The following is a 24,426-nucleotide window of genomic DNA, read 5'->3' on the forward strand; positions in this document are numbered from 1 at the left end:
ACAGCTACCTGAAAGGAGTATGCTGATGGCATAATCCAGAAAAAACATTGAATAAAATAGTCCAAGTAGGCATTTCGTGATCTTGTGAAAAGTCCTCTCCAAGTGTAATGGAAAGCCATTTATAATTGCTCTGTGGGAATCTGAGTTTTTAAATTAGTAACCAGTTTTGCATCTGCAGTCCTAGGTAATCTACCCTAGTTTGATTTCATTGATGTAAGGTGGTGTTCTTATTCTAATTTCAACTATCGAATGAAGGCTGTCTCTCTAGAAAATAAGATTCCCCTTCACATTATGATTTAAAATGCTTAACTAGCATTATTTTTTCAATGTAGTATTCCTTGGAGTGTGTCAAAAAAGACTAGGAAATCCTAACATAGAGCACACGTTTATTCTTCTGCATCTGTGCTCCCAGCTGAAGGAGTCTCTTTTCTTGAAAGTTCCTTTTTTGAGTATTGATCATTAAGTCAATATATGAGCACATATACATTTTTGGAATTACAGATTATTTTTACATGCTGCACACAAAACTGTTCATGAATACTTTAGCTGTTTGATAGCTATTTGAGCATCAGTGCTCATCCTAAAAGTGGACTGCTTCATTCATGCAACATTTGGTATTTTTAAATCTCTTCTTCACAAGATATTAATGTCCTTTCTAATAAGAAATAGTCTTCTCTCCATGAATCTCAAAGCTCTTTATGAGTACTCAGTAACTTGGTTATAGCAGGATTATGTCATCACTAACACTGATACTTTAAGAGCCTAAAATAACTGACTTGGAAATAACACTTGTGTTTTTGTTTTTTTTTTAATCTACTCATGTTACATGCAACACCTACAGTTATTATTACCTGTTAACAGTTGTAGGCATTTTATTCTCTGATTACTTTGATTCTACAGAGATGCCAGTGCAGAGTGGGTTAGTACAGCTGTATTTTTCTTCATACCTGAGCTACTTTGAGTCTCTGTGTGCTGCATTGCACAGTGCAGTGTAAACAGGCTTTAATGAGCTCTCCTTCTGGAATGCACATCAAAGTCTAATTATTTAACCAACCATTTTCAGGTGCACTGAAATTATGGATGTATGTGGAATTGTATCTTTCGTTGCTAAAATGTTGTGGGAAATACCTACCTTCTAACTAAAACTGAAGGAGACATAGAAGTCAGGGCACATTATGTGGGATACCAGCTGAGTAGGATAAAAGCAAGCTGTCTTTTGCAGCTGTGTTTAGGAGTCCCAGCCAGAAAGAAAATATTCCCTTTCACATATCCACTAGAAAGTAGAAATTGTTCAGAGCTTTTCTATGAGAATGATGCTGGACCAATTTCAACTCAACTGTAAGAAGTCTCCACTTCCACGGGAAGCTGTGCTTGGCCCAGGGGCCCTATTCATAGGAATACTGTCCCTCTTTGACAAGTACCAAGCAAATAGAGTCCCGGAGATGGTGTCAATATAGTTGGAGGACAAGTAAACCACTGTATTGATTTTGACAGAAATCCAAAGTAATATCTCTCTACTGTTAACAGAAACCTTATAGCTGGAAGAGAACTCATTAAAATAGTGGCTTAGTAAGAGCAGGCAGCTAAATTAGGGGAAGTCTGATTGCAGTGTTGGCTCAGTTTGGTTGTCCGTGGAAGTAAATCCTACTAAGAGTCTAGAATAATTTAATTTTTATTGTTTAACCTAGATATAGTGGGAAGGTATATTTTGTAACATTATTTGGCGTATATTTCTCTCTCTGGATCGTATTCATGGATCATCTGGACATACATTGTTCCACAGCTGGGTCTTACCAGATTTGAAACTAGAAGGCTGGCCAGCAGGTGGATTGCTCTGTTTGGATAGGAATATTTGCTATGTTCTTGGAATAGCTTTTCTACTAATTTCAATAGTTGTTTTTTTTTGTTTTTTTTTCCCCAGCAAAAAGAAATTAACTGGACCATGTTCTAAGAGAGTAGTCTTTCTGAAAAATGTTTGGGGAGACACAACCTCTCCTTTGGCTGTAGGAATGATGTTGATAGGTTCTCAATTTGTACATGCCTTTATGAGCCATTGGTCTCCCGAATGGACTCGATAATCTCCCCCGGTCATGATCTTCTCTGTGAATGAACAAAAATACAGGAATTGGATTGTATGCTGTCGGATTTATTTCTTTATGTGTGTGTGGTTACTTTTACTGATAGTTTAATATCTTTTTCTCTTTTTTTTTCCCCCATCCTTGATACAGAGAAATTCTCATTGAGTCCTCAAGAGACATTTTGTCACTTTAATATTTAATAAAAATTTGTGTCATGTCCACCAGGGTGCAGTCTTTCCCAAAAATAAAATAGTCATGGTGGTCAGTAAATATTCAGTGCACCACCTGTTCCTTAGAAACCAAATGAATTTATTTGTCTATCTTATAAGATCATGCTATATCCACTTCAGAAGAAATGGGGAAAAGGAGTTGGATATATTTATTAAAATTGTAAATATCCTGAATAGCTATGAAATGTTGGTTCATTTTATAAATTATTTATGAGAGTAAATGCAGCAGATTTTGCTGTGGTTTGGGTTGTTTTGTTTGTTTGGGGTTTTTTTGGTTTTTTGTTTGTTTTTTTTTGGTTTTTTGTTTTTTTTTAATTGAGGGTCAATAGCTGTAGTCAGGAAATGAAGATGTGAATACTTAATTATTTTAAAAATTGAAGGCCATGACTGCTGTTTCTGGTACCACCTACACTAGTTAAAGCAACTCCTTTCAAGTTGAGACTTTCCCAGTTCTGGCAGGAGGAGGATTTAGAAATTTTTGCTCTGGGAGACAGAATATACACCAAGCCCTAGAAAATGTAATTTGATTTATTTTTTCCCCCACCTGTGTCTTCTGCCTTCCAGCTGATGCCACCCCAAGACTGCCAAAGATGAGTAGCACTGTCTTTGACCCAGCAGAAATAGTGAGGGGAGCAGAAGGCTGCTGCTGAAGCCAGAGGGCTCTGTGTATGCAGCAGCCACTGGCTGATTTCCACGTGACTTACTGGCTTTGCAGACCAATTAGCAATGCCCTGCACTAAAGCAGCATTCATTTAGCATCCTGTGTCTCTGACATAAGATTTTGAGCTAATCTTTTCCTTGTGCCATGTTCCTATAAGAAGAGGTTGCTGTGGGATTTCAAAATCTGATGTTTCCTTTTCCAACAAACTGGTTTGAATTCAGCATTGACCTCGCTTGGAGCAGGGCGTCCTGGGGTCCCTTCCCACCAGATTCTGTGACTTGGCTTCTTGTGATTACCTCCCCTTTGTATCTTATGTATCTCAGGTTGTTAACTGTTCCTATTGCATTTATTTGTTTCTCTGTGCTGTGCAAATTTAAGCATTCTGATAGCAATATATACTCGAGGGCCTCATGGTACTACTTCATAGTAATCTTTATACTCAGGCCAAGTGAAAAGTTAATGGGATTCCAAAGTTTCAATCCTTCCTCATCCCCAGCTCATTTGGCGTTAACAGGAAAGAATTTGAAGAGGGACAGAGTAGTAAAAGCTGTACAGAACTGGAAAGCTTGAAATAACAGTATTTTTTCCCTCTTGTTCCAGGCTATGCATTAGATCCCTCTGTAGATAACCCTGAAGCTGCTACTAAATATATTGGTTCTGTAGAAGAAGCTGAAAAAAATCAAGGTAATTAATTCAGAATCTCATATAAATTACTTGCATCTCTTAACTGTTTTCATTTTTCTTTACTAAGAAATGGAATAGGTATTAGCAGAGGAAGGTATTATGAGAGACTTACCTATGTCAGAAAACACAATGAAGAAGAAATGTGTTGCAATTTTAATGTAGGGGGAAAGAGAGATATTGGAGTGTTTTGTTTTCTTGAAAGTAGAAAATGTTTCAAGTTGTCATGACAAATTTCAGAATAGAATTTGCAATGTGCCATTGCGTGAATACAGTCTGTACAATTTGAAACAGCTTTTTTTGGTCCTCCTAAATTCTGTCTTGGCTAACATTGTCACGTGTCTTGCATTAGGATACCTGTATGTTGAACTAATCACCATAACTGCTCCTCAGGAGCAAACTGCACTACCTCTGGCACTCTTGTTGGGAGCTGCATGTTATCTCTGCTTAGAAAAGTTAAGCTCTTTGGGCTATTTGAAAAAGAAAAACCACTGGAAGGTTGCCAAATGGTAGCAGCATGTCATGCCACTGGGAGGATTGACTACCAGAGGCATGGGGTTTGTAATTAATACTTTGATACAACATATTTAACACTCAGAGAGACTTGTTGGCATTGGAAAACTACCTGTGTAAACGTCATGGTTATGCTTTCCCTTGCATGTCTTTTTCAAATATGCTATTCACATCGGTGAAAAGAATCTTTATTTCTGTGTCCTCTTCCTCAGAATATATCCAATCTTATTTCACTCTTTCCTTCCAAAGAAGGAAATTACTAAGATGAGGCCGTTTAAAAGAGTTTTTAAAAAACCCTTTTCATAATGGAATTTCGTACTGCATTTTAAGAAAACCCTTGATTAATGTGCAATTCCTTCTGTTCACTACTTAACTTTTTACATTGTCTATTTTCCCCTTGTTTGTGTAGTTTCTTTTGTCTCTTTTGCACTAAATGAGTGTTTCTGCTGCTGCAGAAAATCATTGTTTAAAAATTGAACATAATTGTATATACAAGCTTGAAGAACTTAAAATATGTTAAAATAATTACTTACAGGGTTTTTTTTTTCCTCCCATATCTATATTCTATAGTGGTTTTGACATATGAAATTCTGTGGGTGCAATATTTGTGAAAAGCTTGTATTTCTATGAAAACACAAGATAGTGGTTGGAGGGAAATGACTCTGTCAATAGTGACAGACTTTTTAGGAGGGCCTGTGGCAATAGGACAAGGGTAATGATTTTGAACAATAAGAGGATAGATTCAGACTAAGTTATAAGGAAGAATTTTTTTACAATATGGTTGGTGAAATACTAGAACAAGTTGTCCAAACAGGTAGTGGGTGCTCCATCCCTCAAAATGTTCAAGTTCAGGTTAGGCAGGGCTCTGACCAACCTGATCTAGTTGAAGATGTTGCTGCTCACTACAAGGTGGTTGGAGTAGATGACCTTTAAAGGTCACTTTCAACCCAAACCATTCTATAATTCTATGAATTTTTTCTAAATAAAAATACACAGTTGTGGCTGGAGTTTTTGGACACTTACTTTCATTTTGGGGCTGTTTTTTTTAAAACCAAGAGGGATTAGAAGCCAAGAAGACTTTACTTTTAAAAACGACACTATTTAAAGCATGAAAATTGATGTATTCATACAGTCTGTAGACTTACTGTTAAAAATTTATGGAACATGCATGGTTAAATATTCTAACAAGCAAGGATACACACTTAAAGAGATGACTCTGTTACTGTGCATAGTTAGCAGTGTTCATAGGTGGAAAAGAGAGCAATGGTTTGGCCAGTTTTACTCAAATACTTTTTCTGTATTGTCCTTTATACTGAAAGGAGCAGTGGTGGTGGCATTTTTCTTTTAAACTGACTATGGTGTAACCTCTCATGTATTCTGTGTTAGCAGTTAGTCAGTATATTGTTTTCCTCCTTCAGGTTTAACAGTGTTTGAAACAGGACAGAGGAAAATTGAAAAAAGGAAGAAATTCAAGGAGAATGATGCATCTAATATTGATGGTTTTCTGGGACCATGGGCAAAGTATGTTGATGAAAAAGAAGTAGCCAAACCATCAGAAGTAAGTACTGCTTTAACAAAATGGATACAAATTGTCAGTACATGGCAGTGGTTTCAACAGAGATCCAGCTGCAGTAGTGCTTGTCCAAGCAGAAGATCCATGCTATGCTTTGGAGTAATAGAAACATTTTAGGTGGTATGTCCAAATAAGATGTTCTAGATATTCTGCATTCAATTATTTAGAGCACTTTTTGGAAATAAAGTTAATTCAATCTGTGTGTAGAGTCTGATTGAAAGAAACATCTTGGGGCAGGGGGGGAAATGAAAGTTTTCAATGCTTCTTTGAAAAAAAGCTGGCAACTAGACCATCCAATAGATATCCTTCTTACCCAGTCAATGCTTAGCTTTAGTCCATGAATAAAAAGATAATAGTTCTTTTCAGTGTACATAGCTTTCCAAGCTTTTATGGTTTTGATTGGGTATTCTCTTTATTGATGTTTAAAAATATTTCTAATCTCATTTAGCAAATAAATATATTCTTAATAGTGAGTAAACAATAGTCTGGTTCTGGATATGTGATTCTGAATGCTGATTTTTTTAAGAGATCATGTTTTATTTTTTCCAGGAAGAGCAGAAGGAATTGGATGAAATAACAGCTAAAAGGCAGAAGAGAGGAAAACTGGAAGATGATAAACCTGGAGAGGAGAAGACTATATTACATGGTAATGGCATCTTCCTGGCTGTTCTCATTTTCTAGCTCAGTGTTTTCTTGCCTGCTGTGTTAATTAGTAAGAATGGCAGACAGCCTCAGCACCTTGATGTTTCTGTATTGGAGATAACAGCACTCACAGGCAAAAGCATAAAGGACAGGGAGAAGAGATAAACTTGGACTAATTCCACTTCATACTGTGAAAGAGCAGTGTGGAATTTTTCAGAGTACTGGTTTGATTTATTTATTTATTTTCAATGTTACTAGATACACGTATCTCTTTCCTGTTTCATAGAGCAAACATATCAAAGTTATGAGTTTGGCTTAGTTTCAGCTTCAGAATTAACTGTAGTTTTATTTGTCAATATTTTCATCAGCAGGTGCTTTGAGTTATGGCTTATGAACAATTTAGAAAATCACTTGGACTTTACTCTTCCTCAATTTTTAATGTAAATTTCTTGCCATCATACTATGAATAATTGTGTATAAATTAATTACTCTACAGAAGCCTGTAGTGTGTCGTACCTTCAAAGAAAATGATTTGGTAATTAAATAAAATTCAGTAATTTTTTAAAACTGTTACTTCAGCTGTCTGCATATAGAACATCCCTGAGTTACACTGCTTGGTGCAGGTAGTTTGGTAGACAGGGTCACTCTTTGTGCACCAGTTTCTAGAGCCAGGCTCATACACATGAGCTGTGAGCATCCTTTCTAATGTGTGTTGAGGGAGAAGTGGTGGCTGTGAGATAAGCATCGCTGATGTTACAACATTGTTCTGTTTATGTCTAGTAGATCATGATGGTATTTATTGAACAGCAGTAAGCATAACAAACATGAATTTTTAGCCACTGAGCCTCCTACGGACTAATTATTTGGTATTCAAGTTATCATGCTCTCTACCTGAAATTTCACCGTGAAGGACCTTGCCTTATAAACTGTGATCTTCTCTCATGCAAACATTCCAGAAATACTCAATCTTGAAGAGGTGTGTAAGCATGTATACTTGCAAGAGTGCAACCAAAACTGCCATAACAACATTCCAGAAACTGAGAAATTAATTTAATCAGTGCACAGTTTATTGTCATGACTACCCAGCATATGGCTACTCTGAAATAGTCCATTCTCATGCACAATGCATCCCTGTGTTTCTGACTGTCAAATAACTTCTTAAATGTAGTTAAAGAGCAGCTATTGGCTGCTGCTGACCAATAATGGTTCATGCTGGCCAAATGAATCTTTTTTTCCTTGATTTGTAATTCTGTTGATGTGACTGATACAGCACAGAGCTGGCCAGAATGTGAGTTGCAAGCAAATGTCAGGTTTAGAGTTACACAGTTTAATCTATGTCAAGTCAGTGTAAGCAAAGTCTTTTTTTGTCAGGGAAACTGTCTTGCTGTTTGATGATGAGTAAAATAGATAGGAAAAAGATTATGTTAATGTTTGGTTTGTAAGATTCCAAGCAGACTTCACTGAAATTACTTAATTTGAGTTTAACTGATGTAAATTAAGATTTCACATCTGTGTGAAGAAGCTGTTTCTTCTTATACCCCCTCTCTCACCTCTCCTACAGCAGAGCAGCTGTGTTGAGAAAACCATAATTGTGTGAGTTGTTGAGCCTTTCCAAGATCATAACCTCTTAAAAATATGAATTCTTAGAATTCTGTGTTTACCTTTTCAGTTAAAGAAATGTACGACTATCAGGGGAGATCTTATCTTCATGTCCCTCAAGATGTTGGAGTTAATCTCCGTTCTACAGTACCACCTGAGAAGTGCTATCTTCCAAAGAAACAAATCCATGTGTGGTCCGGGCATACAAAGGTAGGAATGTTTGTGAGCATACAGTGTGACAACCCATTTAACTTTCTGTCTGAGGCTAGGAATTTCTATGAAACCGAAGAATCAGTAGAATGAAAGAGTATTTTCTTCTTTACCGTACTCTGCGTATAATTAGTTGAATTACGTGCTCACACAAGGTGTTTGCCTGCTCAGTTGCAGTTGTCTAGCTGCATATACTTTTGTGTTAACAGAGTGACTTCCTGACCTACCTTAAAGGGAAAAGTATTATTCAGTGACTTCTGAGGGATTTGAAGTTATTTCCTAAACTACAATGTGCTAAACAATAAGGCTAATTCTAGAGATTCCTGAGAATATTTGAGGGTTTTTTTGTAGTAAGAGTACTTAAAGACTATTTCTTATCAAACTTAGGTAAAGTTATCTAGGTTTTGTGATTATGGTACATCAGCATTACAGGTTTCCCAAATATAGCTTATACCTTTGAGAGGTGTGTCTTGGTAAGAGATTTCTTTGATGCTGCTTAACATCCACAGTTCCTTCTTGTGTCAGATACCAAAACAATATACACACTTCTGGTATTAAAAAAGTGTTTCACTACTCAGGGTTGTATAGCATATACTCAGTTTGCTGCTTCTTTTGCCACTAATTTTAAGTATTGCTTGAGGAAGAATATGCTGCACTGCAATGGATGTCACCTTAATAATATTTGGAAGATGGAAGAAAGGAGGACACAGAGAACGTTTTTAGGTTTTACCCTTTTTTTCAGTTGAGTCACGTCTCTGAGCTCTTCTTAAATGATTGCTGTATCAACGCTAATAGCTGCAGCTATCAGGGCTTTCCAGAATGACATCTCCTCCCCAAAGCTCTAGTCCCTCCTCTGCCTATTATCCTGCTACAAAAGACAGATGTGTAAAACAGCTTTTTCCTTCAAACAAGATGAATAATGATATCGATGAGAGAGGCAAAAGAAAAATGGGCTGTCAAATTTAGAAAAACTGGGGAATATAAGTAGACAGTATTAGGGAGGATAAAGTACCCAGCTCCAACCAGGGGTGGGAGGGAGGAACTGGATGGCATATGAATAGAGTAATCAACATGAAATGGAAAGGAGGGACATTAAAACTGCGAGTACTTGGGGGTTCTTTGGACTTCCCAGAAAGAAGTACCTGGAATACAGATAGTTGTGAAGATGCTGTGCCCAGGAAATCAGAGTTCAGTGGGTAAAAGGTGCTGGTAGTAAATATAAGAAATTGAACTGGCTGAAAACTTTTTTTTTTTTTAAATTCAGTATCTGCTCTATCTGAATAGGCTTCTTATGCAAAGGCAGTCCCCCAACTCCCAGTTTGTATTTATTTGCTGTGTTTGCCACAGTAATGGTGTGGATGTTGAAGGAGGCTATATATACAGCCATTATAGCGAATCAACTTTTTTCCAATAACATTTGTTCAAAATACATCACTTTTCTAAAATGGAATGTGGGCAGGTTATTTCTTTTCAAGGTACAGTATCTTTATATTTTATGAAGATAAACTTTAGCTTTTTGCTTGGAAAAGAGAGTAAATGAACTGAGGAAACATCTAGATGATCCACTTACTGTTAACTTACGTTCTTATTTAAAGGGTGTCAGTGCAGTCAGATTGTTTCCTCTGTCTGGGCATATACTGCTGTCTTGCTCTATGGATTGCAAAATTAAGGTGAGTTATTTTTCTGTTTTCACGTATGCATTTTATACCATCCTGGAGTACAGACGTTGCATTTTAGGATACATAAACATTTGGTACTTCTACTAAATACCTTTTGTCTGTGTTGCTTTATTTTTCTCACTTAATTTTTAAATTACAAATTCATTGTAGCAAAGATAAAAATAGTACACAAGACGGTGGCTGTTAGAACAGTGTTAGTTGTTTTTTAATAGCATTTAGAAGGTCACAAGTTTCTCACATTGTTGCCTTTGTTGTTATATTAATTCATTTTCTGTGAAGCCTAGTTTTACAACTAACAGTAGGCTTCTGATGAAGCAGTTGTGGTGTGAACTAATCTCAATTCAGTCCAGCATATATCAACAGAAAGGTGATGTTTTGGGTATGTTTTTTTTAGTAGCAAAAAACCTTAAGTCATTAAATTTGGTATATGATATGGGAGGTTTAGTTTTTCTAAGGGGATTTTGCTAACAGGAAGGTGACAGCATCCTGGTGAATTTCTGGATAGATTATGATTAATCGGTACATGTTTGTAATTAATTTCTTTAAAAATGTTGCCATATATTAATTTCAACATCATTATTGTTTAACAATTGACATATTCTCCTCCTCTATCCTTTATTCCTAGCTATGGGAAGTATATGGTGATCGAAGATGTCTACGAACATTTATTGGTAATACTCTTTTTTGAAACTCATTTATGTCTAGAACAGTTTCCTTGAAGAACATGATTTAGGTTAGCTTGTTTATTTGTCACAGAGAGGATTTGTGTGCATTCAAGGCAATGTTTGGAATAATCTTGGCAGTTAGAAATGAAAAAGATGCATGTTTCTTGAAGAACTTTGTCATTATTCCAAGAATTTTAATGTTGATGTGTAACACCTTACGACCCTTAAAATGACATTAGTGTAATACAAACATCAATGCTTTATGAAAGACTCCTTTTCAAAGGCAAAATTTTGACATGAAATTGCCCCATCTTCATGTTGAAAACAGCAACCCTCTCTATTTAACCAGTGACAGCATCTTGTGGTGTGATCCCTCCTTAAATAGGTCATTCCATTTGGGCTGAGTTTTTAGTGCAAAAGCATGGGAAATCTTTTTTAGGTTCAGGTGCGGTCTTTGTTCATCTAACAGGTGCTTTTTAAAGCAGATAGCTGAGAGAGAAATTCAAACTTCTTAGCAGCCTTGAATGCAGGACAAAAGTAGCTGATTCTGCTATTGAAATAGGAACATTTCTAGAACACTGAGTGAATATATGTTGAGTAACAAGAGAGAAGTCTTTTTTCACTGATTATTTCTGATGACAACAGTGTGGCAAAGATGACAGCTCAAAAAAGTTTCTCTCTCAATAGACTGCTCTCTCTGAACAGTGTGACTGTTTTTTCTCAAAAGGTTCTTATTATCAACCAGATTTGGCTGCCATTTTGCTATATTTCTATTACTGTATCAATAAACTAAAAAGAACTGCAAGTCTGATGTGGTGATCAGATAAACATATTGAGGCTGAGGGGTAGCAAGATTAACATCAGATGAAAGCATTCTTAGTTTTCTCATTTAATATTTCCCATATTTTGTGCCTGTTTTCTAATTTTAAATGCTTCCCCATTAAATGAGTCTCATGTATTGTTTGTCTCTCCTCTTTTTCATTACATGTTGCCATTTATTAGAGTGTTTTAAATATCTTCTGAAGTTCTGCTTGTGTATCTGTTTATACAAGTTAATACTTGTTTATCAAGTTGGTTTGTGCAAGGCTTTTGTTTCTCTCCCCCAGTGTCTTAGAGGTGTAAGGGTGTTACGGGGTTTTATTCTCATCATTCTTTAGGAGTTACTTTTTCTTTCTTTCTTGAATTATTCTTTACTAGTTCTCATGAAGAACTTCAATGAGTGATTTGCTTTCTCTCTTTGCACTGTTAGAGCATTTAACCTGAATATATGGGTTAGGTTTGTTTTTTTTTAAAAAACACAACACATTAGTTCTAAGTATGAATGGATGAAATTTTACCATTGCACTTTTTTCTATTTTGTAGGTCACAGTAAAGCTGTTCGTGACATCTGTTTTAACAATGCAGGGACTCAGTTCCTTAGTGCTGCATATGACCGCTATCTAAAACTCTGGGACACTGAAACAGGTAGGCTTGTATTTGTAGGTGCTGTTATTTGGCACTATTTTTAATTAACAGTAACTATAAAGATGTCTTAGCATTCAGGTTGTTTCCAGTTGTCCTTCATATTGTCTTGTAGTTCACTGTTTAGGCTTTCATTGCAGGATAATTAGTCTTTTTTCACATATGTTTTGTTATTATCAGTAATCATCCAATTGACACTACCTGTCTTTTCATATACCTTTTTGTTTGAGAAGTTTGATAGTTATTTGTAATGCTAGAACAATTTTCAGCAAAAAGACATCTTGCCAAATCATTTAAATGCATGTTTACATTTACAGGCATAAAATTACTCCTTACACCTAAATATGCTTAATTTAGAAAAATTATCTCAGTTGGTCTTTTGCTTAACCTGAACTTGAAGAGCACTCCAAATTGGAAAAGGTGGTAACTGAGTTGCTGGTATAGAGAGTTGAAGGGCAGGTCTGTTGCTCTCATACCTGGGAGATGTTCTGTAACATTCCACTACAAATAGTTTGTTCAGTTAAAAAAAATACAGGATAGATTTTGTCAGTATTCTTTTAAACCTGGGTCTCTTCCTAAGACAGGAAGCCCCCATGTTTGAAAAAATTCTTAGCTTTCTGGGTTAGCAGTGTCACTAATCTTATACAGGTGATAGCCAGAAAGGTGTAAATCTGATTCTCCAGTGTTGTGTTTGAACTTGAGTCTGAACTCAGTTATTTAGACAGAGCTTTTGGATTATCATGGTTCTTATAAATTATGGATAACGTGTAATCAGGGAATTTGTAGCTGGAGCTAAGAGGGAGGTCAGGGCTTTATTTTGCAGTTTTACTGTTACCCTTTTCTAAGGTTAGTCTTGAGTTCTTGCCCAAGTTTCTATCTCTTGTTGAGAAGACCTCTGATCCTAAGGAGGTGATGTTTTGCAAAGATATTCTGATATCCTGAACCAGTCCTTATGTTCTTGTTATGTCCTGGTGGCATACAGGATATGTATACAGTTGTATTGTTTGGGAAGCTGTAGCAAACTTAACAGAACAGTTTGTGTGTGTGCATGTTTATGCAGGTGCACACACACAAATGTGAAAGAAGGTTTAATCAAAGAGCAGGGCAAATTCTGTCCTCTAATTCTCTCAAGGTCTTTAAAAGAAGTGTTGTCTGCTCTTAGTAAAGTGCTTTTTTCAGCATCTGCAAACAACCAGTCAGCCCATAGCACTTCCAACCTGATAACACTATAAATGGTTTTCTGTTGCAGGGCAATGTATTTCAAGATTCACCAACAGGAAGGTTCCTTATTGTGTCAAATTCAATCCTGATGAAGATAAACAAAATCTGTTTGTTGCAGGCATGTCAGATAAGAAAATTGTGCAGGTATGTCTACTCAACATTTATTTCTCTAAAAGTACTGGTATTTAGTAAAAAACACGTTCTTATTCTGGCTCTTTTAATTGTAGTGGGATATTCGAAGTGGTGAGATTGTGCAGGAATATGATAGACATTTGGGAGCTGTCAACACCATAGTGTTTGTGGACGAAAATAGAAGGTTTGTGAGTACATCTGATGACAAGAGTTTAAGAGTCTGGGAATGGTAAGTTTAAAATTTTGAATTTTACCTCAAAGTATATTGTAAGGAAACTGAAAAGAGAGTTCATTTCTAAAAGTCCACACAGGCCACTGAAGTGTACTGAGTTCTAGCTAGCTCAGGAAAAGCTTTAAAACCTTGTTCTGAGTTAATGCCTGTGACACTTCATTGATTTCCTCTTCCCCAAAGAAAAAAGATAAGACAGCGCTGTCAGCCTGAAGTACAGTGCACTCTGTTAGTGGTCTCTGCTCTCTCCCCTTTCCCCAAGGGTATATTAGTCCTTAAACTAACTCTTAAAGCAAAGGCTTCTGTATTACAACTGGGGTGTGTTGGTTTTGAGTGCTTTGAAGTTGGATGTCCCAAGTATGACTTGGCCCATGTTTGAAATGGTTCAGTGAGTTGTGTTGCTTTTTTTAAGGTTTTCTGTTAGTCTGGCTTTTTGGCAATAATTGATACACACAGTATGAATACAATAGATGACAGAAAAAGGAGAGTCTTTCCAAGAAAAAATAACACCAAATATTTGAAATGGCTTCCAAGTTTTAACATTTAACCTGTAGAGAAAACAGACCACTCCTATCTGAAATGTTTTTTGCAAAATTCTAGGTACTAAGATCTCGAACTTAATACTTTCAAATTTCTCTAGGATTTGAGAATTTCTTTTTGAAATAATCAGTCTAATATCTTGAGGTATTAATTTCCTTTTGCTGTTCCCACATACAAAGCTGTGTTGCATAATACAGACAACTAGTACAACAGTTCTGTGACTAATCAGTTCCTTCCTAGCTGCTTGCTTTTCTTTTTTTTTTTTTTGGTTGGTTTTTATTTTTGTTGTTTTTTTTTTTTTCCTGCAGCCTAGACAAGAGACTCCAGTCTGTGGTATTGGAATGTTACCCAAGCAGCCAGCTAAATCCTCAGCTTGTCTGTGATCGGCTGATGTCATTGCCAGTAGCAGTGGGAATGACCAAAGTCTGGGAACCCAGGCTTAGGCTAGACATAAAATGCTGTCACCATATGCCACTCCAAGAAAGCCTCTGTTTAGTATTTCATAAGTAAACCCATGCAGTTACTGAGCTCCTTAAAGGAAAATCTTTACAATACCATTTCTGCTAAGGAATGTCTCCTCTTTGCTGAGTGGGAGGATGATCTTGCTCACACAAATCTGTTATTTCCTTGAGATTGGATTGCCCTTGTTTTATGAGCTTTGTGTGATGGCTGAAATAAATAGTGAAGTGGGTGGATTTAGTCAGGCTGTGGAGAAAAGCAGGAAAGGCAAAAAGGTTCTGGCATGGGAACATCGCAACCTGATTGTTTCAGTAACAGAAGTTTTTTTCCTTATGAAGAAAAAAAAATTGTAATAGCTTGTTGTATACTGAAGAAAGACTTCCCTTGTTGAAATTGTAGGGAACTTGACTCTAAGCAATATTTTGTAATACAGTTGTTGGGAAATTCTTTGGTTTTATAAAGAGCAAATGTAATGCCATCTTCCTGGGCATAACTTGAAAATCCCCATAACCTGTCATGATATATATTCATTGGTCTGTAAGCGTATTTCTATAATTTCAAGATCCAGATTTTTGAAGTGCCTTAAAACTAGGTTAATGCATTAATTATGGAAGATTTCTGAACTCAGAAACTTCCATGGCAAATGATTTCTCAAATCCCTTTTTCTTAAGTTGATAAGAAAAATTATTAGTTACTTAGCAGTGATTTGGTTACTGCACCTTTTGGCACTTTTCTTCATATGTTCTTCAGCACAATGTTTCTTCAGTATCCTACAGAAACAAAGTGGAAGTAATTATGACCCGAGTATGGCCTTAAAAGGTAGTAATTAGAAGTTGGTCTAATTCCTTAATTTCAATTGTCTAGAGGAATTCTCTAGCATGTTTTGTAAACACTTTGTCTAGGCCAGAGTTGGTAATGGGATGGCCCATCAGACTTCATCACAGTGAGGAACTCCTGAGAACTTAAATCTCCTTTCCCCAAGAATTCATCCCGACACAGATTTCACTGGGCTGTACATAGAATTGCAGTTGGTTGATTGCTGAAAGTTCGGGCTTCAAGTATAGTACAGACTCTTGTAGATTACATAGTTTATTTAGGAATATTAATGGGAGCACTTGAAAATCTGCCTGCTTTTGCATTTCATGTGATTGGGATATTAAAGTTGACATGGGTGTCATATGCTGTGTTCTCTCTTCTAGAAATGCAAAATGTTATTTTGTCTTTGCTTTGTATGCATCTGATCCTGCTTGGATAAGCAGTGAAATTATTTGGGCATTTAACTTTGGAGGCCATTATTTCTTTCTACCTCCAAGTCAGCCGGCAAAGCAAGAACTGTGCAGTGGTAGTTTAGCTGTTATGCTGACAGGCTTGGGAAGCTTGTCATCTCTGTAAAGCTGTGCCCTTCAGTGGGCCTTTTTGCCTATGGCTCCTGGTAGAGATAGTGTAGTCTTCTGAGAGACATCTTCATGATGTGTAGGTCCCAAAACTGGATTGGACTGGCTTGTTTTTTTTTTCCCTTCTTCCATTAAAAAGATTTTTCTACTTCTTGCCTGGGGAAGAAGTTGCATCAGAACCCCAGTGTATAACACTTCTAAATCTTGGCTAGCAGTTATCACTTCTGGTATTTAAAACTGGTTGGCTTTTGAAATATTATGAAGTGGGGAAAGGACTTTAAAATATTTACATTTTAAATATTTGTCACAAAAAAACAAATATATTGCATGAGTTTTGAGGTTGGGCAACCATGATAGTATCTGTGTTGGTAATTTTTTTAAGAGAGCAGGCTGACATTACTTATTTAGCAATTTGACTGGAATCAAGTGTGAAACGCAAAATGCATCTCTTCATTCATCCTAACAGTTTAATGCAGCATATCCTGCTGCTGTCCTAAGTGTGCCTGATAGGTATCAACAGAAAGCAGAGCTGTTGTGAATAAATTCTAGTAGGTGAGCCTGCCTTCATTTGTAAAAGGAAAAGAAGGCAAAACAACCGGTGCTGCATTAAAATTTCTGTCTGCAGTAAATTCAGTGCTGGAGATGCATCTTCTGAGATGAGACTTTAATGGGGCTTCCAGTGGGATTGGTTGTACCTGGCACTGAGGACTCCAGAAGGTTGTTGGTCTGCAGGAGTGTTGGGTGGTGGGAGTAGATCAGGGCCTGGCCTTTCTGCAGCAATAACCTTGTGTCCTGTTGCAAATGGAGCTGGAAGCTCTTTGGGTAGGATGTGGCACAGGGGCTGCACTTCCCGTGCTGTTGTGTTGATCAGCCTCAGAGATGATGTGGATTTTTAGTTACTTCTTCACAGATTTGCTGCCCAACAGCAGTCTCAGGTCTGCCTGTTTGGAAGCTCATTATTCCTGGCCTAAAGTGCTACTTTTATCCATGGAGTTTATTAAGTGGGTTGCCCTTCTTATTCTGAGGAATAAATGATTTTAACTCACAGGAGCATTTGTGTCGCTTCCTGATAACAGGCAGCTTCTCACCCTGCTTGCCCCTGTGTGTGTTGCTTAACTGAAGATGATGGGAAATAACTTCCTCCACAATAAAGCAGGATGGTAATTACCTTGCTAATGCTGACTCTATTGCCATCCAACAAGGCTTGGGCAGCTGGGACGAGGCAGCCACCCACGCTCTCTGCTCCGAGAGCATCCCAGCAGCCCTTCTGCTCTGTGAATTAGACAATGAAGTCATAAACATCCCCTTTGTATTAATTATTTAATTAATGTTGCTATAGAACATTTTGCATGTGTTTTCTGCAGAATGCATTAATCAAATCTATTTTCTGCTGGAGGTTTCTTTTGCTTAATGAGAAAGCCATGTCCATGCCTTCCCTTTTTTCCAGTCTTCCAGTGCAGGATATGAGGAATACTGTGAATATGCACACACCGTTAGTAATTCAATTTATATAGTCAAAGCCAAATGGCAGTTCTGCAGAGTAAGGATTAGACTGTCCTTGTTTTTACCCTAGGCCTTTGTACAGGACAGTGTATGTTAAGAATATGCACTGGCACAGTCTTTATGCAATTGAGCTGGGGAGTTCAGTGTTCAGTTCAGCTCTGAATATTTGGAATTGGTTGGCATCCCAGCTGGGGAGATTGGGAGGAAAAGGGCATGTCAGAGAGATGAGAGAGAGAGAAAATCCTGTTTTCTTTTCCTTTAAAAAAAAGTAAAAATAATTAGAATTTTTAAAAAGGCAGAAATATTTGAGTTAAAACAAACTCAAGTCAATAATATGTTCCAGTAAGCTCCATGCATATTGTCAGTACGTTCTTGCTACCTAAAGAGGAACTTTGTAAGAGCTGCAGTTATATTGGAGGCAATAAAGGAACTGTGTTACAGTTTAGCTCTTAACAATTAAAATTATGACTCTAATTTAGACTCTGGCTCATTTGATTGGGGTAAATTCACACTCTCAGAGGTTATGCTGTAGATGGCTCCACATCTGGAGTTCTTGGGTGGACATTCATAATATTTTTGAGCTTTTGCCTATTCTTCCTTTGGATGCCACCATACATTCTCCATGGTTCAGTTGCCACATAAATCAGCTGACTTGAAGCAGCTTTTGGAACATCTCCATGTCTTCATAAAACACATACTTCTTCCTTTTGCAGGGACATTCCTGTAGACTTCAAGTACATCGCTGAGCCAAGTATGCATTCCATGCCAGCTGTGACTTTGTCTCCAAATGGTAGGTTAACACTTTACTGCCTTCTTAGACCTATTTTACATAGGCACCTCTTACTGATTGTATCTTTATGATGTTGCTGTGTTGCATCCTCATTTCATCTCAGACTAATCCCCTCCCCCAGTCACTCTGCACTTATTCCAAGATTGGACTGAATCTTGTTTTGATTTAAAGTTCTAAAGAACAAGTATGTCAAAACGAGGATTTATATCAGGGTAACTGTATCAGTTTTAAATCAGGCCTTCATCCAGACAAAGCAAAAGGACTCTCCATAGAGTTACCATGTGCTCTTTGCTATATTTAAAATATTAAGAGAAGCAATAAAGGGAACTGACAATGGTGGCAAAGTGTTAAGTAAGTCCAGCAGTCCTTGTGGTGCTACTGTTAAAAGAGAAACGTTGTACGCGATCTTGTTCCATTCTGTTATGAATGTAGTCCAAATAATTCTTGCATAAGAGAAATCCCAAATTATCTCACTGTTTCTTTATGTTAATGTTTCACTGGTGTTTACATTCCTCAATTAGAATCATGCTGAAGAAGGATAATTGTTCTGTACCTCAAGTAATCAGTGAAAGTCCTTCCAATAGGACAAAATTTCTGTTATCTCTTTTGGCCAAATTTAAATAGCTTTAGTGTTAGCATTATTACAATGTTGCCAGATTTGCTGTTAACAGTTCCATTACGCTGAGTAGAGGCTGTTGAACTTGTTGCACAGCCAATGTTATGTTGTCACTGCATAAAACACTTTAAAGGCAGTGACAATAGGCAGAGCTCAGGACAGAGGTCTCTGTTCTGGGTGTTCCGTAGGACATCATCTTCACTGGATTCTCAGGCAGGGGTTAATGCACTGCCAAGATGCAAAACAAGATGAAGTTATGATTAGAAAAGTCTAGATTTTTCTTTCACTAAAATATCTTTATTAATTGCATTCCATTAAGGCAGAGAATGCTATGTAGTTGCAAACTCCTCAGTCTATCTTAGCCCTATTTTCCAATTAAGAAAAGTGGGGGTGACTGTCTTAGAGTACCCACAAAACAGGTGATCAAGTAGAGTGCCGCCAGATGGATTTTTTTCCCCCTTTCTGAGTTACATGATTATGTGCACCAGCAAGATTACACAGTATCTTAAAAACTTAACAATTCAGGGGGGTTGATGCAGCACATAGCTGGAACAGTCAGAGCTTTAGTAGAGTCCTGAGTGCATTTTGTAGGAGTAGGCATCTCAAATCCTGTCAAACATGTTTCAATTGTTGGCAGTTGTACCAGGCAGAAGCAGTATCAACTGTTGCCCAGAACCCTGCTACATAATGAAAATCTGGATTAAGACAGTGCAAGAAAAATTGCCAAAATCTCTAAAAACATCCCAGTTGGGTCTGTTTCTTCAGATGCATCACCCTGACACCACCTTTGTTTACTGCATTTACAGGGAAATGGTTGGCTTGCCAGTCAATGGATAACCAAATCTTGATTTTTGGAGCTCAGAACAGATTCAGATTAAACAAAAAGAAAATTTTCAAAGGTCACATGGTAGCTGGCTATGCTTGTCAAGTGGATTTTTCACCTGATATGAGGTAAGTTTTTCTGGGAATGAACTTCATCTTAAAACTTGCAAGTACAGACACTAAATTTCTTCTTGAATCCCCTGCAACATTCATGAATGCACAGTCATCCTGTTAGCTCAACATCAGGCAGAGCTCCCTTGCCAAGCAGCAGAACAGGAAGTTTACTCTTAGCATCCAGTAGGACCAGGAGAGGCTTCCACATCTGACTCCCAACTTTTTGCACATGGTGTGCAGTGCAGAGTCTGTTCCTACACTGTGCACTTGTCTAGAGTATCTGGGATTTGAACTCATCCAGTTTCCCCAATTTGTAGGTCTGGTGTGGGTATCCTCGTTTGCTGTTTGAGAATCATCTCTCTCTTCCTGTTGGCTTAGTAATATGCCCGTACCTTTAGCACTTTATGTACATGAGAGATGAGTTACTATAATAACTGGGAAACTTGTGGCACTTTCTCTTGGGTTCCAGTAACACAGTGCAGGGTATAATCACACTGCTTAGCACATTTACCTTGCAGTTATGAATCACCTTCTGCAGGACTTGTGTGCTCTTAGAGCACAGCATGAATGCTAATTCCTTGGTAGGAATGTTTGCAGGCTGTATCAGATGGGAAGCTCCCTGGGGGAAGCTCTTTTCTGTTGCTCAGTTGCTACTTGTAATAGCATACAAGCAGTCTGCACACATGATACAACTTTCATTTTATTCCTGTTAATACAGCTATGTGATATCTGGAGATGCAGATGGGAAGCTAAACATCTGGGACTGGAAGACTACAAAACTCTATAGCAGGTTAAAAGCACATGACAAAGTCTGTATCGGTGCAGTGTGGCATCCACACGAAACTTCCAAAGTCATCACATGCGGCTGGGATGGTCTGATTAAACTGTGGGACTAAAGAGGATGCTACAGAGACCTAAAGGTGCAAGTCCTGCATACATCTGAGATTAGGGTGCATTCTCCTGTAAGGATGGCTAGTCATGTGTAATACTGCAGTTCTCAGATCACTGTATATATGCACTAAACACCAGGAAATTCAGAAGACTCAAGTGAAAGGTTATAGTTCTAAATATGGAATCTGGGAATGAGAAGTTGAGGTCATCTGAAGCATGCAGAATTGTGTGCCAGTTTGTCTTGCCTCTGCTTGTGCAAAACAGTCTTGTAAAATAAAATAATTTTAAGAAAAACTACTTTGTGGTTCTGGCTGTCAGAGAGTTTAAAGAGAAAACCAGCAATTGTGTAGTTTTCTTCCTAAGAAGAAATCTTTGGTACCTACTGCAATAGAGCTGGAAAAGATAAGCACAAATTCACTTGCTGAGATTTGCTAATTCACAGTGGAAATGAAGAATTAATTCGAAGCTAGCAATTGTCAGGTGAACTCTTTCAACAGAGAATGCCATTCACAGTCTTAGTTTCTGTCTGTAGAATCATGAGGATCACTCTCACCTTTGCAAGTAGTCTTCCTTTTCAGGGTTTTCCTCATAATTGTTTTGTGCTGTGTGTTGCTTTTTTGTCTTCCCATATGCTATTCTGTTCCAATAAGCATGACATATTAAAAAAAAAAGTGACTGTCTCTTGTTTTGTTTGGAATAGTTTGTATTATAAGCCCCATTAAGGTTTTGACAATTTAATGTATATATGTCACACTTTTTTCTCTTTAAAGAACTTATTTTTAATAAATCTTTTTATAAAAACTCTGCTAATCTTTATTCATTTTTTCTGTCTTGCAGTGTCCATATAAAATATTTCCTACCATTTGGTATTTTAATGTGCAGTCGTATCAGTGTTCAGATATTCCCATTCTCTTGCAGTATTCATTTAAAACTAAGGCAAGTTTGCAGCAGGAGGGATAAATAACCTTTTGATGCCCTGTCTGCTCTCTTTTTTGGGTGCATAAAAATAAAGGCATGTTTATCCCATTGATCAGTCTTTAATTGCATTTTGAATTGTACTATATTGTTTACTGTAAATCCAATCACTGCTCAACTATTACAAAGGATAGCAAAGGAGTAATTGCCTTAATTGACAGCAGAATAGAAGCTGAGACAATCCCAGATGGTTAAGATGGAAGGAAAGGGTTGGTTTTGTGGGTTTTGGGTTGTTTGGCTGCAAGAAGTTCTGGTCTTTCAAAGAGTGAGTTACACAAGTTAGGCCCTTGTGAGTGAACAGGAAGCTTAAGTGTTTTTAGGCCAAGTCTGTAATGCTGAATTAGGGAGTAATTCCACTGTCACACAACAGCATGGACTAACTGCACTGTTCCTGGTTACTTTCCCATCCCAGCAGCCTTGTGTGCCTGAAAAACTCCATGCACTGTTTGCACAAGCACCATCCTGCTGGTAACTGGATATTGACCAGCCTTGTTCCCGTGCAACTACCGAGTTAAAAAACTGTAGAGCCTGGAGAGAGAGGAAAGAGCTGGTCCAGCATGTCCTGAAGACTGAGAGGACAGGCTGTTCCTGCTTCCCTGCTTTTCAGGATGTGGGTGGGAAAGAGCTGCTGCTGTCTTGCAGAGGATGAATTTCTGATGTGCTTTTCACAAGGAAGGTTTGATTCCTGAGCTGGGAGTTGAGCTCTGAAGTGTGTTGTGTGCCAGGTGCTGCTTCAAGAGAAAGTGGGCTGGAGTAATTTGGAACGGATTTTCTCCTTCAAATACATTTCCCAAGCTGATACGTGGCAGTGTGCCCTGACTGTTAACAGTTTATACGGACAGGGAAATATGGAAAAGAGGAATAGAGCTGATAAAAAATATTCCCACAGGAACACACACTGACTTTCACATCAGAAACACCTTTTCCCAAATGGCTTAAAACCATTTAAAACTTAACACACAAAAACTTTGGCTTTATGGTTGGTACTGTGTTTTTCCATGTGTCACCCACCAGGCTGAACTTTAGATATATACTTGTAATATAGTATATGCAAAACACAAAAACAAGTGTATAAACTCTTGTAGTCATATACTGGGTGTTGTCTTTGGAGGCAAAAAAAATAAGAAATGCTTCCATCAGTTCTGCTGGAGTTGATGAATTGGGATTAAACGTTTGCAGCAAGCCCAGAATCAAAATTGCCCTGGAAACTTTCAGGTAAAATCCTTTGTCCCTCACAGTCGGTCACCGCATTAATCTTTTGTGGAATTTCTCATATCTGCATTGAAGCCTTCAGGGGGAATTTTCAGGAGGATAATTCCCACTTGTTGCAAACTGCAAAGCTCCCATTGTCAGCTAGTTTGCTGTGAACAAGGATAGATATGCATGTGAGTGAGGTGCTGAGTCCAGACTTGTTTTTCCAGCAGCTACCTGGGAGGAGATTTCTTTCTGGGCTAATCAATTCAAATCATATCCTTCTCATCCCAATTTCATGTTTGACCAGAAACTGGTCTATTATAGGTGTTGGTCAGAGCAAGTCTAGGCTGAGACCTCTACACCAAACTTGGCCTGTGAGAACACAGATCCAGGGAAAAGGCAGCATTGGGAGAAAAGAGAAGAGTGCATTTCGAGATCGCATCATTATTTTGTTCCCCTAGATCATGCACCTGTAACTTTCAGAAATGACATGTCAATATGTTGCTCCTTTTATTACTACCGATTGCTTTTACAGCAGAAGTTTTACAGGTCAATCAACTATCTGCATCATTCTTGGAGTTCTGTTTGGGAAAACTGATAGTTCCTTTGACCTTTTGCCAGCTTTTTCTTGGACTTTTTTCATATGCAAGAGAGGGAAATAGCCCACATATCTTCGTGCATCTTTCTGGTAAGGAGGCTGGCTGTTTTGAAGCAGATGGTCTTGGCATCTGTCTTGCTCAGAGTTTATAATTGTCCCTAGTAAGATGGGGCTGCTCAGTCTTTGCCCTCATTATGAAGAACAAACACCAAAATTACTGTACATCCAGAAAAGTCCAAGATTGTTTTGTAAAAATCCAATTTTTAGCAGCACACAGGTGTTCAGTATGCTGTTTAATGCTGTGGTCTTTAACAGCTGATTTAAACAGGGAGCCTTGCAGCTCTGGGAGCCCAGTAACACAATGTACTTTCTTTCCTTCTTTCTACCAGCTGGATATTACAAAATCTTGCTCCCGTTTGCTAGGAAGACTCTATGTGACAAGCAGTCTGCACCAAGGGGAACATGCAGAGAGCGGAGGAAGGAGGGGAGTTCTGCTTGGAAGACTTTATAAACAGTATAACCTATACACCAGAAAAAATCAGTTGCCAGGGAGGTTGTTCCTCTGGAGACTGCTTAAGGGACTTGCTACTGTAGGTTGATTTCACTAGGATACACTCAAAATTTTAAGCCTCATATTTTGCAGTAAAATATGTCTTTTCTGTTAGGCTGGCTGATAAGCTAAATAGACACCATGGCTGTCTTGCAGCACTCAGAGAAAACTGCTTGTGGCAGGGTTATGTTTACAGAAGCTGCTTGCAGAATTTAAAGCTTTCAGAAACAAGCTGCAATAACTTTCAGTGGGCCATGGACCTGTAAATTCACCAGGCATACTGGAAGTACGTCCTCAGGCCCATTTGTTATCTTGTATGGCAGAATAAAATGTGTAAAATGCACTGGGCCTTTCTGAGCCTCCTTTAGCCCTGCCATGCTTCATGCCACTGGGGGACTGCTCAAAT

At 37.9% G+C, this 24,426-nt stretch overlaps 1 protein-coding gene across 2 annotated transcripts in view; it reads left to right on the forward strand.

Annotated features, from left to right (window-relative positions):
• CDC40 (cell division cycle 40) overlaps positions 1–21,497 on the forward strand; it is a 38,469-nt gene extending 16,972 nt beyond the window's left edge. For both annotated transcript variants that reach the window (XM_062489938.1, XM_062489939.1), the window contains 12 exons: positions 3,570–3,653; positions 5,582–5,721; positions 6,286–6,382; positions 8,048–8,187; positions 9,783–9,857; positions 10,492–10,537; positions 11,894–11,995; positions 13,242–13,357; positions 13,441–13,574; positions 18,184–18,260; positions 19,683–19,827; positions 20,531–21,497. In XM_062489938.1, the coding sequence (XP_062345922.1) occupies positions 3,570–3,653; positions 5,582–5,721; positions 6,286–6,382; positions 8,048–8,187; positions 9,783–9,857; positions 10,492–10,537; positions 11,894–11,995; positions 13,242–13,357; positions 13,441–13,574; positions 18,184–18,260; positions 19,683–19,827; positions 20,531–20,708 (1,334 nt within the window). In that variant the 3' untranslated portion in view covers positions 20,709–21,497. The remainder of the gene's footprint in view (positions 1–3,569; positions 3,654–5,581; positions 5,722–6,285; positions 6,383–8,047; positions 8,188–9,782; positions 9,858–10,491; positions 10,538–11,893; positions 11,996–13,241; positions 13,358–13,440; positions 13,575–18,183; positions 18,261–19,682; positions 19,828–20,530) is intronic.
• Positions 21,498–24,426: the final 2,929 nt, after the last annotated feature.

This window comes from Cinclus cinclus, chromosome 3 (assembly GCF_963662255.1).
Source record: "Cinclus cinclus chromosome 3, bCinCin1.1, whole genome shotgun sequence".
Classification (NCBI taxonomy): domain Eukaryota; kingdom Metazoa; phylum Chordata; class Aves; order Passeriformes; family Cinclidae; genus Cinclus; species Cinclus cinclus.